Consider the following 13,908-nt stretch of genomic DNA (forward strand, 5'->3'; position numbering starts at 1 on the left):
AGCAAGCTTGAACTCTAAGGTAAGGATAAATGCTACTTTTATATGACAAACACCTGATGGCAACCTCCTAAAAAACGAAGTAAGCTGCGCAAGACAACTAGTTATATGATAAATGTTGATGCAAATAACTTGAAATTATAAATTTCTATTGTATTCCATAGAAACCAGTTCAGAACCAGGCTGCATGTCCCCCGCTCCGAGATCATCTCAACCGTGCAACGAACATAATTGCCCAACGTGGGTCGCTGGACCGTGGTCTGGGGTAAGTGTAATAATATTATTTAAAATTGGAGGAAGTTATTCTAATAGGCCAGATTTTTAAATCGAATTCGAAATTCTGTCAACGATTAGTGATTTCAAATGTTTAATTGCGACATTTATAAGGATATTTGTATAAGCGTGTTTGTGCGTCTGTGTGTGTGCGTGTTTACTACTGGAACACAACGTTACAGTAAGTAATAAGTTTTTCAGATAAAATTACTACTAATATTACATAACAATACAGTCCCGTTGGAAAATAACGAAATAAAAAGCATATCTTATCGAACATTTTATGTCTGTATTTTTATGTCTTTAGCTTAAAGTATTTTTTGTCCTAACAATTTACCTTAAGAATTTTTTGTCTTAAATCATCTTGTAGTTGGTTATGTATTTTCTTTGGGAAAAAGAGTAACTAGTGAGATAATTTCCGGCGATATACAATGGTGGTGACGATTCGAAACAGCTTATAAAAGCCTACGTAAGTAAACAAATATTTTAATTTACATACATCATCAGTATGCTATCAAGCACAAGCTAACTTAGTATATAAGTTATGTCTCTGGTGCATCAAACTGTGAGACAAGCCTGGCTTTAGGGCATCTATACTATAAATATACTTGGTCACTTTGTGTGTTCTTACTTTAACATGTACAGGATTGGTTAGAGAGCTATTGAAGGAAGTAGTTTTATAAATGTTTACAATTAAAATCTAGTCGCATAAATAAATTGGGATTAATGAAATGATTAGTTTGTCTGTTTATTATTATATTAATTTATTGTCCAATATATGACGCGCAAATTATTTAGTAATCGTTCAAATGGGAATTGTATTCGCCAGTATAATATTATAGACTAGGTTTAGACCAATAGCGACCCGCTTCACGCAGGTACACTTTATTAAAGAAAATGATATGTTATCAATATAATTTATTCCCTATATAACTAAGGAATAATGTAGCTTTCTACCAATGATTGATTTTAGGATGGGTCAATAGTACCCCCTACATACAACTTGTTTTACCCGGTAAATTTTCCACTGGCAGGTAAAGGCTTACTCTCACTCAGAATGTTTTGATTCCACTATACTGGTCATAGCGTAAGCAAATGATAAATGAACTGTGCTAATCAAAATTTGAACCAGCATCCTTACGAGTTCTAACTTGTGGGCCAGCTATGCAATTTATATGTAACATACTAAAACTAATCTTATATGCTCACGTCTTTATACGTATTGACTTATATGAACATATCTCTATCTCATTTCATTTCAGGTACATATTTAGATTCCTGTGATTTTTGGAATTAAAATGTTATGTTTATGTTGTCGTAAGATATAAATTATCATGATACTTATACATAAATTAGTAAATTGTTCTATTAATGATTATAATAATTTATTTTTTATTAGAAATTACATACAATGATTCCTAAAACTTACACTAGGATTCCACAAATAAAAACAGCAAGGCTTGCGGGTCTCGAAAGAGTGTTTCTGATATTGTAATTAATAAATATATATATATTAATAAATATATGAGATATTAATAAATTAGTGTGTATGTACCTATCATAGTGTAGTAAAAGCTACGTGCGTTTTTTATTTTTTTTTTAGTATATGAAGTCTATTCGAAAAGATATATGACGTATTAAAGAATGTGGTGGTACCACATGAATATGATAATATATGTAGATGATGACGTCGTCCTGACAGCAAATCTAACACGACTGGAAAGAGTGCGGGAGTGTACACACTTTTAGAGTCTGGGCTGTTAGCTGAAACTTTTCGATAAAAAACCTCAATGCCTGTTTTTATCGACCCATCTGGGATTTGAACTCAGAACCTCAGGATCTGAGGTCACGACCTTATATAGCCACTAGATCAACGAAGCAGTCAAATGTATTTCTTTGAACATATGCTAATAATCGTTTTAATTGTAATTTTTCCTTCAAGTAAATCAGTATTATCGTCTCTACCCGAATTCTGCGATGTCAACCCTTCGTCACTATGAATGACTGACACTGAAGTCATGTCACGTCAGTCGTTCTGGATTGACACTTTCACATTCAAGTACAGTCAGCTTCAAAAAGATCTATTCATTCTATTTTCTATTGTAATACATAGCAACGTGTCTGTCAGTATGCCTTTTGCCCCAAAATATTACAAACATTAAACAACTAACTTCACGTTCACAAAGGGAAACAAAACGAAGAAGATATTTGAGGTAAATGAGTTAAAAGGTAAACATTAAATATAGAATTGATACAAAATTTTTGACAAAAAATTGCTACCAGATTATAAACAAAAGGCAGATATAGTACGTGGAACCTTATAGTGAAGCAATAAAGGCGAAGAAAAAACAAAAGCCAACGCAATTGGCTTTTTATGCGAAGCGACGCGTATTCTTATGAATACCTTTGATCGACAGTGGTATTGATTATCTAAGGTTAACACGTTAAAATTGATGTCACTTTAATTATTAATTCTTGACGTATTAACAATTTGTTAACTACTATACACGTTACTGTATTTGCTTTTGTTACTGCGCCGCAATGTTCCGCGCGCTCTATGAGTCTTTTGTTTAATATACTGTGAATTTTCCAACATCTTATAAGATGTTTTGAAGTAAGAACGAAATAATGACACAGATTCCTTACGAATGGGTTGAAATAGCAAGTTAATTACTTGTACCTCTATGTACATTTATAGTTGTTGAGACTGTTAATATAAAACAATGGGGATACCAATTTTAAAAAAAGAACAGACACTTTTACGATATAAATTAAGATAACACACAACAACAATAAAAATTGATAGCCCTCCAAGCTATACCTTTAACGCCTAAGAGCAATACTGAGTACTGCGGTCTTCCCTAATCAAAAATGCTTGATCCAGTGTAATTACAGGTCATTTAGTTATAATATACTATTTCTATGTATGAATATAAAGTTGATTGGTTGAATAAACCCTTTTAAAAGTAATTTCATTAATAAAATACTAATTTAACTTAAATAAATTAGAATCTGATATGAAAATATAAAGATTTTCTGTAGTTTCCGCACAAAAAAAACTGCTCAATATTTAGGTTAAGCAAAATAGTCTAACCTTGGTAGCCGTAGTAGAGAGTGCAATAAAAAATAAAAATATATCAACAAATAAGCTACAATGGCGCAGCATTATTTATCTCGCGTAGCGCTTCTACGATGTCAGCGCTACGATACGTAGCAAGCAACATCGTAGCACATTTTTACGTAGGTCGTTTTATATTGAAATTTTATGTTTATAACTTTTATTTTATGGTTAATTCAAACTTTCATAGTTTCAGTTTTAGTACGGGGTTATAGGTTGTACGTAAAAGCCTTTTTAAATATATCTACATGATTTTATCGTTCTCGATTTGAATGCTCTATTAATATTCTTATTACTTTTTTAAGACTGCAAGGATTTAAAGTAACTTGCAAAAGAGTAAAATTATATAATAATTAGAAAAAATATGTATACGTAGCTAGATTTACGATTGGGGTCCAAATATATAAGAATGAATTCCTAAGTGTGTTCATATATTTGACTTACAATATGACATTCAATTTTCCTATGATCAAAACAAAAGTAAAACATATATCTACATACAGGATAAAGGCCTTGAATTATTTGACTTCTACTTATTTGTTCCACCATGGTACCGGATTGGTGTATCATTCATGCATTAGGGTTTTACCTGACAGATAATAACCTCACGATGTTTTTTTTTTCAAAGGAATAAAACCTGACATTATTGTTCAATAACGTCTGGGCAATGGTACTTACCTGAGCCGAGATGGCCCAGTGGTTAGAACGCGTGCATCTTAACCGATGATTACGGGTTCAAACCCAGGTAAGCACCACTGAATTTTCATGTGCTTAATTTGTGTTTATAATTCATCTCGTGCTTGGTGATGAAGGAACACATCGTAAGGAAACCTGCATATATCTAATTTCAACGAAATTCTGCCACGTGTGTACCAACCCGCATTGGAACAGCGTGGTGGAATATGCTCCAAACCTTCTCCTCAAAGGGAGAGGAGGTCTTAGCCCAGCAGTGAGAAATTTACAGGCTGTTAATGTAATGGTACTGACCCAGAATGTCCTCATCACATTTCTACCTTTAGCGGTAGATCAGTAAGTCTTAGTAGTGTTGTGTTCCCGTATGAAGAGTGATTAAACCTAACTGATACTAAATGTGTCATGTGTATAACATTCAAAGTTGGAAACACTAATCTGTGGCTCCATACATGTGTCCTTTATAATATAAATATGTCTCTCTTACAACTGAATATTCCATTAAAATTAGCTACTAAATAGTATTGCCGAAATCCAATGATAATATTATTATTTTATGACAGCTAGAAATATTTTTTTTGTAAAATGTTTTTTTATCTGTGAAATCGTAACATCCGTTATATTTCACTGTCATTAAAAATACATAACAATGAATGTTTTTATTACTTTCATAACTTTTTATGGAAAATATAAAAGAACATAACACTTCGGGCTTGAAAAAAAAAAAAATTGTATTCTCTTAATATTGTAAGTCAATGACTGATGTTTATTTAGGATACATTGTTATCTCAGAGAAATTCTTACGATATTTATTCCGAGACATTTCTGTTTAATTAAGCGTTAATTATGTAGAGATAAATATGATGATTATTATGTCCTCCTGGCCGACTTCAGCCACGACCAATCTCAAGGGAAATCAGCCAACTACGCAGGATATATCATAGTCCACAATTGTCTACGCAAACACAGATTCACTCTATATTCCTTCCTTCTCATAATCTGATGTCATAGCAAATCCGACCACAAAGACAGGCGCAGGACCTGCTTTACGTAATATCCAAGGTACTGTGTACACACTTCTAACTTCTAGACTCTGAGTTACTACTGAGAATTTTTCTCCGGTAAATCTCAATAACTTCTTAGCGGCTTAACCTGGCAATTGAACCCAGAATCACGACAGACCAACGGAGCAGTTGGATGATAGACCAAAATAGCAGGGTCGGAGGTAATGCCTCATATGAAAACAATTTTCGAAAGGAAATACTTTTTTCAGTACTGTAACAGAATTGAATGTTATATCCAAAAGTAATATGTATGTATAAGTACACAAGTTATATACAACTCATTCATTTTATTTCAATTCAAAATAGGAAAGCAGATTTGGAAATAGGCTACCTAAGTAGTACTTACCATCATTCATAGTCATTCGAACTGTGCACTTACACAGGTAAGTCACCGAAGGTATTAACATTTTAAATCTCTAGACTCCCTAACTACACTGGCTTACTTACCTTTCAATTTAACAAAGCAATACGAAGTGCTACTTGGCGGTACAATAAGTAAAATAAATCACATACCCAATTAATGCGCAAAAGCGTAAACGCCAGCACATTTGGAGTACATGCTACAAAGTCATTTAAAGCAATCTGCACCTGCCTGCCGTCGCACTACCATTAAGTTTGCTTAGTTAGTCTCTACAAACTAGCTAGTTGAAAGATCTCGAAAGTTCCATGAGTAAATAAACTTTGACGTTGTCCGAAGCAATGTTATGTCTAACGATAATGGACTGGGGGCGTTTTGAATTAATTCACTGCTGATAATGTATTTTGTTTTTAATTTATAAAATTAACGACAGTGTATTTATATGCAACGTTGGAATTTAAATTGAAACCTGAAATACCTACGTGTTTCATTATTTAATATCGGTTATTAATTTTAAATAAATTGAAAAGAGTATTAACTATTTTAATAGTTATTTACATCAACATTCGTATTGTTTAAAGCTAATGACATTACTTCTTAAAAGAAACATTTTTTAAAAGATAAAATCACCTTATTTTGGTATTTTTTTCGTCACTAGATGGTATTAGTTGTATTTTAAATCGCGCTTTAGTTTGTAATCTTTAAATTACATAAAGTTTAGCCTGTTTAAAATATGTTTAACTAACTGGTATACATTTGAAAGTTTATTCAAAGAGTGAAATGATACATTACGATTACTACTGATTAGCTTATAAAGTATTTATAAAATTGAATTGGTCGATTTGAAATAAGAAAAAAACTTGACCTCGATCAACATTAAAACCAAGAAAATTTAAAACATAATATCTTAAAACACACAAAGCTGTAATACACATAATAACAAAGTGGAAAGCCTTTACAACTTCAACACAATATTAAAGGAACAAAATTGAACAAAGCCTTTCAAAGATAATGCTAATAATATTATACAAACGAATTTCCATCTAAGAACGTCTGAAATTATACTACAAAATAATTACAAAGTTCCAATAAAACTCAATTTCAACACTTAAAACTATTCACTACAAACATTTCAACAACAACGCCCTCGTACCAAGTTTAGGCTAATTTCTAGATCTTGTAACTTCAAGTACATTGCCTTATTGTAAATGTTAAACGGTCACGAGAAACTTCTGTTTCTTGATAATCGGATTTCTATTTTCAAAAAAGATTCGTTTGGTATGTGAATTGAATTGTCTAATAGATGTAAGAACATTATCAGCCTTCGTACACAATTGGTCCGTCTCGTTGGTCTAGTGACTAGATAGAAGACCGCAGACCCCAAGTTAGTTCAAATCCCAAATCGGTTTGACAAAAAAATATCTGGATTTTCATCGCAAAATTCTCAGGAATCTAGAAGTTGGAAGTGTACACTCTCGTACTTCGGAAAACCGTTACACTTATGTTTGAATTCTTTCAAGTCATGTGGGATTATAAGAGCAAGCGAACAGAGAATTCACCTCTACCTGGACACTTGTTTACTATATGTCCTATGTAGTAGGCTAGTCTCTTGAGATTGGGTGCAGACTAAACCCACCCGGGTTCGTGCTTTTTTTAGGGGTCATTGAGCTCAGAATTTGATACATTTAATATCGATGACAACATTATTGCATTCTAAATTAATTAAAATTATTTATCAAGGGGTTGTTTTAAAAAGTTTTGTTTTAAATACTTGGGATGGGTTTCCCTGAGAAATATCAAAATATAAATTTGTTCTGAAGTTAGTGAACAGTCCATTAATGTTCCATCGCTGGGCGCAAACTTTTCTTGTTAAAGCCTAAGTATTCTACGGAAATGATATTTAAAGTGCGTTGTGCTAGCCCGTTTGGATAGGTACCACCCGATCAGATATCAGTACCCAGTATTGTTGTGTTCCGGTTTTAAGGTTGAGTGAGTCAGTGTAACTACAGGCTCAAGGGACATAACATCTTAGTTCCCAAGGTTGGTGGTACATTGGCGATGTAAGGAAGCCATTGTCTATGAGCGGTGACCATTATCAGGTGGCCATTTGGTTGACCGCCACCGATATCATAAAAAAAACGTTTTATTGATAATATGCCAGACTTGGAAAGAGTAAATATATGCATATCTTTCGTCACCCAGTAATTGAATTGTAAGCATGAATATGGCGCGAAAGCTCAGTCATTCTTGCCTGAATTTAAACTGGCAATATCCGGTACTGTCCTAGGTTTTCTCTGCACACTTTATAGCTGGCTTATTTTCATTCGTTTTATATTATTTTAAAATGAATAAATATATACTATACGAATTTTTTTTTATTTATATAAATTGTAAAAATGTTGAAGTATGTATTTGTTGATTTTATACATATTAAGTATATTTAAATAGTTATGGAGAATATTTGGTAGAAAATAGGATTACAATAAGTTAATTAATTTTATTCTGTTTTACATATTAATATACAAGATTGAGAACCTTCCAGTAAGTAAAAAAAATACGTAGTATACCGCGCCTTTCATAACTAACGTCGGTTTTATATGCGAGAAATTGATCTTCTTCTTCTTCTACTGTTCTTCATTTATGAATCCCAGCTATTACCAGATCAGCACGGTCTTTAGCGTCATCCTGTCTAAGTCAATGGCTCTCATGTCCTGCTTCATATAAACATAAATTTAATCAAATAAAATAAAATCATAATGAAAACAAAAAAAAAGTTAAAAAAACTAGAACCAATGTAAACTATGTGTGTGTGTGATTAAATATGACGATGTGTGCATGTGTGCATAAACAAGGTCTTGGCAAATTCACTGTACTACAATGTCCTTACTAATGGTAATACGACATATATAATAATAAAATGTATATGATTATTGAAAAAAGAGTAACTACCTAGTTTATTTCAGGTTTTTTTCGGTAGAGTCTACCAAAATGGTCGTAGAGTCGCAGTACATTTTTCATGTAAAATGACGACTTATTACGAGAACCTTTACCTAACATATAATAATATAAGATAGTATTTTTACGATTGTATATTTATAAAACCATTGGAGCAAAAAGATATATTAATGACTAAATACTGAAAAAAAAATTCCCTATTCCTAAAAACTTCTTAGATGAACTTCCCAGTGTCGCCTTTTACAATCCCTAACGCTATAATTCCTCTGCCAATTTTTACCACGTATCTTTTAACGTCGTGTTCGCGGTTTTAACCCAGTTCTTGCTACTTTGCTAACTGTAAGTTAGTTTTTAACTAGTTAAACTGAACTTGGACCTAATTAAAAGATTCAAGCGTACTCCCAAGTACTTACTGTCTAAATTATTTAGTAGTCGAAATTTGTTAGTACAATGTTTGAATTTCGATTAATATAAAATGTTCTCTAATAAAGCCGAGATAGATCAGTGAAGACGTTAATCTTAAATTAAAATCGCATTTTCAGATCCGAACGAACAGTAATTTTGCTCTGCATAATTAATTTATGTTTATAATTCGTCTCGTGCTAATCGAAAAATATTGTTAACCTGTCTATGTTAGATAGTCTGCCACATAATACGTGCTTAAAAACCTGCACTGGAACAGCGTGGTGGGATAAGCTCTAAGCTAACTCCTTTAAAATAGTGTATTCGTGAACCTTCATTCATTCACATATATTCAGTCATAGGTATATACATATATATATAGTTTTACTTTAAGTTCCTACTTTAATTAAGGTGGTCTTAAACTTTGACTTGCAGGGTATATATAGTTTATTGCTATATATAATAACTGGACTCTACGATGTCTAATTTAAACTATATATTATATTTCAATATAATTATACTATATATAGTCATATATGTCAACGTAAATTCCTAGGAAAATGTATGTAATTTCTTAAATAGATTTGAAAGCTATGATTAGTAATATGCGCTCTACATTTCCAAAATATAAATCAGAAACGTATTAAAATTTTCAAAATGGCGTCCGATTCACTCATCTTGATTTTATAATGCCTAAGCATCAAAATTTATACACTCGGAAGGCTTAGGGCGGCGAGATGTGAAGGAGGTGCTCCTTCGCGCCTTCGACTTTACAATAACACTTAGATTAAGACCGACACGACCACATAGAGTCAAAGTAAACAATCTCCTTTCTTAAATATTTATTTATTTCCTTTTATCAGGAATTACATTAAATTCCTCCGAAAATATTTCTTCACTTCACAGGAAATTTGTTCATTAAAGCATCTTTGAAACTCTATTATACACCTATCCTAAGTAAGTTCGAAGTTGGACGTAGAATTGAATAGAATTTCTAAATTTTATACATTTCATTCAAGTAAAATATATAATAACTTGTACAAATGTGTACAATAGTTAAAATTTATTTACACAAGAATTATTTACATTAATGCCTTAACTATATACTAAAATAATTAAATACGGTATAATTACAAATTACTGTATAAATCATGACCGCGTGGAATGGTGGCAATAATGTTAGCAGCATTTCCCCGTTGAATCGCAATTCCAATCCGCTGAGTAAAAATAAACCAGACCTCCAGCCACCAGTGTCTCTTAATCTAAATTATGTTTGAGCCCTATTTGGTTGAAACACTTGTACCTTAGAGCAAAAACCTTCTTAAAAAGTATAACATCTCGCCTTATTGCTTATATTAAGTTTAATTAAAATGTATGTTTGAGCCCTATTTAGTGTTGAAACATTTGTACCTTAGAGCAAAAACCTTCATAAAAAGTATAACATCTCGCCTTATTGCTTAAATTAAGTCTAATTAAAATGTAAAGCACATTCATAATATAATTTTTTATTGTATATTTAGTCAAACCCAATGGTAAATGATCACCACTGCACGTAGACATTAGCGCTTTAAAAAAAATAACCATTCCTAATATCGCTAAAGCGCCACTAACTTTGGGAGCTGAGACGTTATCTCTTGTGCCTGTTGTTACACTGGCTCACTCACTCCTAGCTGAACCACAACAATACTAAGTTGCTTGTCGCTGGAATATGAGATGGTACCTAAACAGACAGGCTTTAAATAAAGCTATTAGATAAATAAAAGTATACCTAAAATTTTGTTGCATGTTATGATTATTTCGATATAACATTTAATAGCTGCTTAAATTTCATACTGAAATACTCTTCGTTTTATTATAAACTATTTACTATTATAATGTATCTAATTATTATTAACATAAAAATTAATAAATAATATATTAATAAGAAAAGCATAATATTAAATACTTGATCATATAGATGATAAAAAGCGTTCAGCTAATACTTGTTGACTTCCTGGCGGGTTATATTATAATTGTATTTAACTAACAAAACTTTGTATTTTAAATGTTGAAAAAAACGAACTACTGAGTTTCTTGCCGGTTTTTCTTGGTAGAATCTACATTCCGAACCGGTAGTAATTTAACTCAATATAGTTCGAAAATGACGATACAAAAGTACTTGTAAAAGCATACTTAAATAAAGTATATGTTGATTTTGATTATATTGTAACTTCATCAATTATTCGTTCATCAAATTCATAACATTTGCTATCACGTTTCTGGAACAGTTTTGACTTTTACCTTTAGCCTGTGGACTCAAACTAGAAGATAATTAGTCTAAAGTTCGTCCCAAACTGTCAACGAAGTCAACGGACGAGCTATTAACTGCTTAGTTCCTGCGAACTTGTTACAAAATCAACTAAACAACTAGACACGACAAACTGGAACTCAAGAGACGTAGGTGAAATCAAAGCTTGCTCTTACTAATGGCTTAATAAGATTTCTGTTTAAAGCAAATTAATTGACTTCTCATTTCGACGAACTTCCTACGCCCTAAGTAAATATTAACGTCTTTACAATGTTACTACCGATCTGCTTGAGCTTCGTACGTGTGCAATTCATTGATAAAGAAAATTATATGATACAAATACAATTTATACCCTATATTACTCAGAAGTAATGTAGGTTGCTACCAGTAAAAAAATCATTGAATTGAATTGGATCATAAGTTCCTAAGATTACCACTAAACACAAATAAACATATCTACCTTTATCTCTATACTATATGTTTATATATACTATATGTTATGATACTAGTATGTTTTGAATGTTCCTCAATATATGTATGTACGAGTAGTATTGTTTCATAAATTATAAACAATTATACTGTTTCTGATTCTAAGTCGGAAATTACAACTTATTTTAAATAAGAAATTTACAAAGTTTGAATGACATAAAAAGTAGACTAGGTTTTAATCTGTTTTAAAATAGATCGTTATTTTTTACTTCTGAAGCCGATATTGCCCAGTGAATATATTAAGGGAATATTGTCGGACGGTGGAGAGTTTAAACTGGCATTTCATTTTCGCAATACAACTTATTTCTGACTTTAAAGTAAGGAAATTTGAGATGAACGTATATATACATTATATGAAGTATATATATACTTGCAGTGAAGGAAATATTTTAGAAGGTGCTTAATTATTACAGAGCCGAGATGGCCTAGTGGTTAGAATGCGTGCATCTTAACCGATGATTTCGGGTTCAAACCCAGGCAGGCACCACTGAGTTTTCATGTGCTTAATTTGTGTTTATAATTCATCTCGTGCTCGGCGGTGAAGGAAAACATCGTGAGGAAACCTACATGTGTCTAATTTCAACGAAATTCTGCCACATGTGTATTCCACCAACCCGCATTGGAGCAGCGTGGTGGAATATGCTCCATACCTTCTCCTCAACGGGAGAGGAGGCCTTAGCCCAGCAGTGGGAAATTTACAGGCTGATTATGTTATGTTTATGTTTTAATTATTACTCCTTAATAGGATAGTGGTGTGCATTTACGCATTTACTTTACTTTTTTTTTTTTATTTATAGTGCTCAGTGTCGTGTGGCGAAGGAGTGCAAGTCCGTGGTGTGGAGTGTACCCCAGCAGGTGGTGGCTGTGACCCAGCTACAAGACCAGAGATTACCAGACCGTGTTCAACTGGCATCAGCTGTCCTGCTTATAGGGAAGCCGAAGAACCTGAGGTGAGATTAATATTATAACCTAATTAGATATATATGTCATTGAAGTTCTAAACGACAAAAATAAATTATAGTTTAACTTCCAAAAAATAATATAAATATATCCTATATTTGGTTTCGTGTTAAATATGGTTTGATTTCTTTAGGACGACATTGAAGACCTTTTACCTGGAGTGGTATATCATACACAGCCTTTAATACAGCCTTACCCACCTCCGCAAGCAAAAGCTGAACAGCTCATTGGCGAACCTGATGTTCCGGTTGAAGCCACGTAAGTACCATCAAGTGCTGACACGTCAACGACTGTTCACCAACTTTCAAGCTATCTCGTTCCTGCATATTGCTCTGTTATCTTCTGACTTACTCGCACGAGCTCGCACGCTCGAGCATAGACTATTAAAAGTTAGAGGCGGCGATGCAAAACCGAGATCTAGTTTTTGGTGAATAGTTCGTTATATTAATTTTGGATGAAGACAAATGTAGAAATGATTTTCCTTTATGTCTCTATTATATTATAACTCTTCAAAAGTTTTATTTTTATTAAATTAGCAGTTACAAATAGTCACCAATGTCTTTATAATTTTAATGTTTGGTTTAGTTTCTCGAATTAAATTGATAAATACTAAGAATTGCTAAATTATGTAGATATTTTAAGCATCAAAAACAATTATGCCTAATATCTCTGTATCTGAAATTTCAGTACTAAACGACAGATGACATTCTAAGAGTTTATCTAAATAAAGGCTATTTACAGACAAATCATAACATTTGCCTCCATCCAGAAACAACTTACCTTGTCTTAATTTTATTTTCGTATTTATTTGACGAAAACCTGCATGTTTATTTTTTATTGGCAATTTACATTAGGATTATAAAAAAATGTTACAAAAATGATTTATTTATAAATTTTTTCTTTGCTTAGTAAAAAAATATTTTTTTAACGTTTAATGTCAGTTTTTGTTTCAAATAAAGAATATTATTTTAAGTACCAAAGTAAAATGCTTATTCAATTGATACTTAATTATATTTTTATTATAGAAATATATTTTAGTAAATTATTTAAAAATTAACAAAAAAAATACAAATTTATACTTCTTATACATATTTATTTTTATAACACGATTAATAACTTAAAAATTTAACTAACATAATAATATTGTATGTATTAAACGAGCTCAGAGTATTTTGTTGTTGTTTTCAGCAATTACAAAATATTCTTTGCGTGTGGCTGGTTGTATGTAAGGTATTGTACCTTAACCAGTATTAATTAAAGGTTTCACTTTTGAATTCAATACAACATCACATCTTTTACAATTAATAACATTACC

General features: G+C 31.9%; 1 protein-coding gene across 10 annotated transcripts in view; it reads left to right on the forward strand.

Annotated features, from left to right (window-relative positions):
• Positions 1-13,908, forward strand: part of LOC113397709 (protein madd-4) — a 165,293-nt gene that overhangs the window by 117,863 nt on the left and 33,522 nt on the right. For 6 of the 10 annotated variants that reach the window (XM_064218553.1, XM_064218556.1, XM_064218558.1 and 3 more), the window contains exons 9-12: positions 162-262; positions 12,431-12,583; positions 12,727-12,851; positions 13,782-13,823. In XM_064218553.1, coding sequence (XP_064074623.1) covers positions 162-262; positions 12,431-12,583; positions 12,727-12,851; positions 13,782-13,823 — 421 coding nt within the window. The remainder of the gene's footprint in view (positions 1-161; positions 263-12,430; positions 12,584-12,726; positions 12,852-13,781; positions 13,824-13,908) is intronic. The other 4 variants (XM_026636155.2, XM_026636158.2, XM_064218557.1 and 1 more) reach the window with 3 other exon arrangements.

This window comes from Vanessa tameamea, chromosome 23, assembly GCF_037043105.1.
Source record: "Vanessa tameamea isolate UH-Manoa-2023 chromosome 23, ilVanTame1 primary haplotype, whole genome shotgun sequence".
NCBI classification, from domain to species: domain Eukaryota; kingdom Metazoa; phylum Arthropoda; class Insecta; order Lepidoptera; family Nymphalidae; genus Vanessa; species Vanessa tameamea.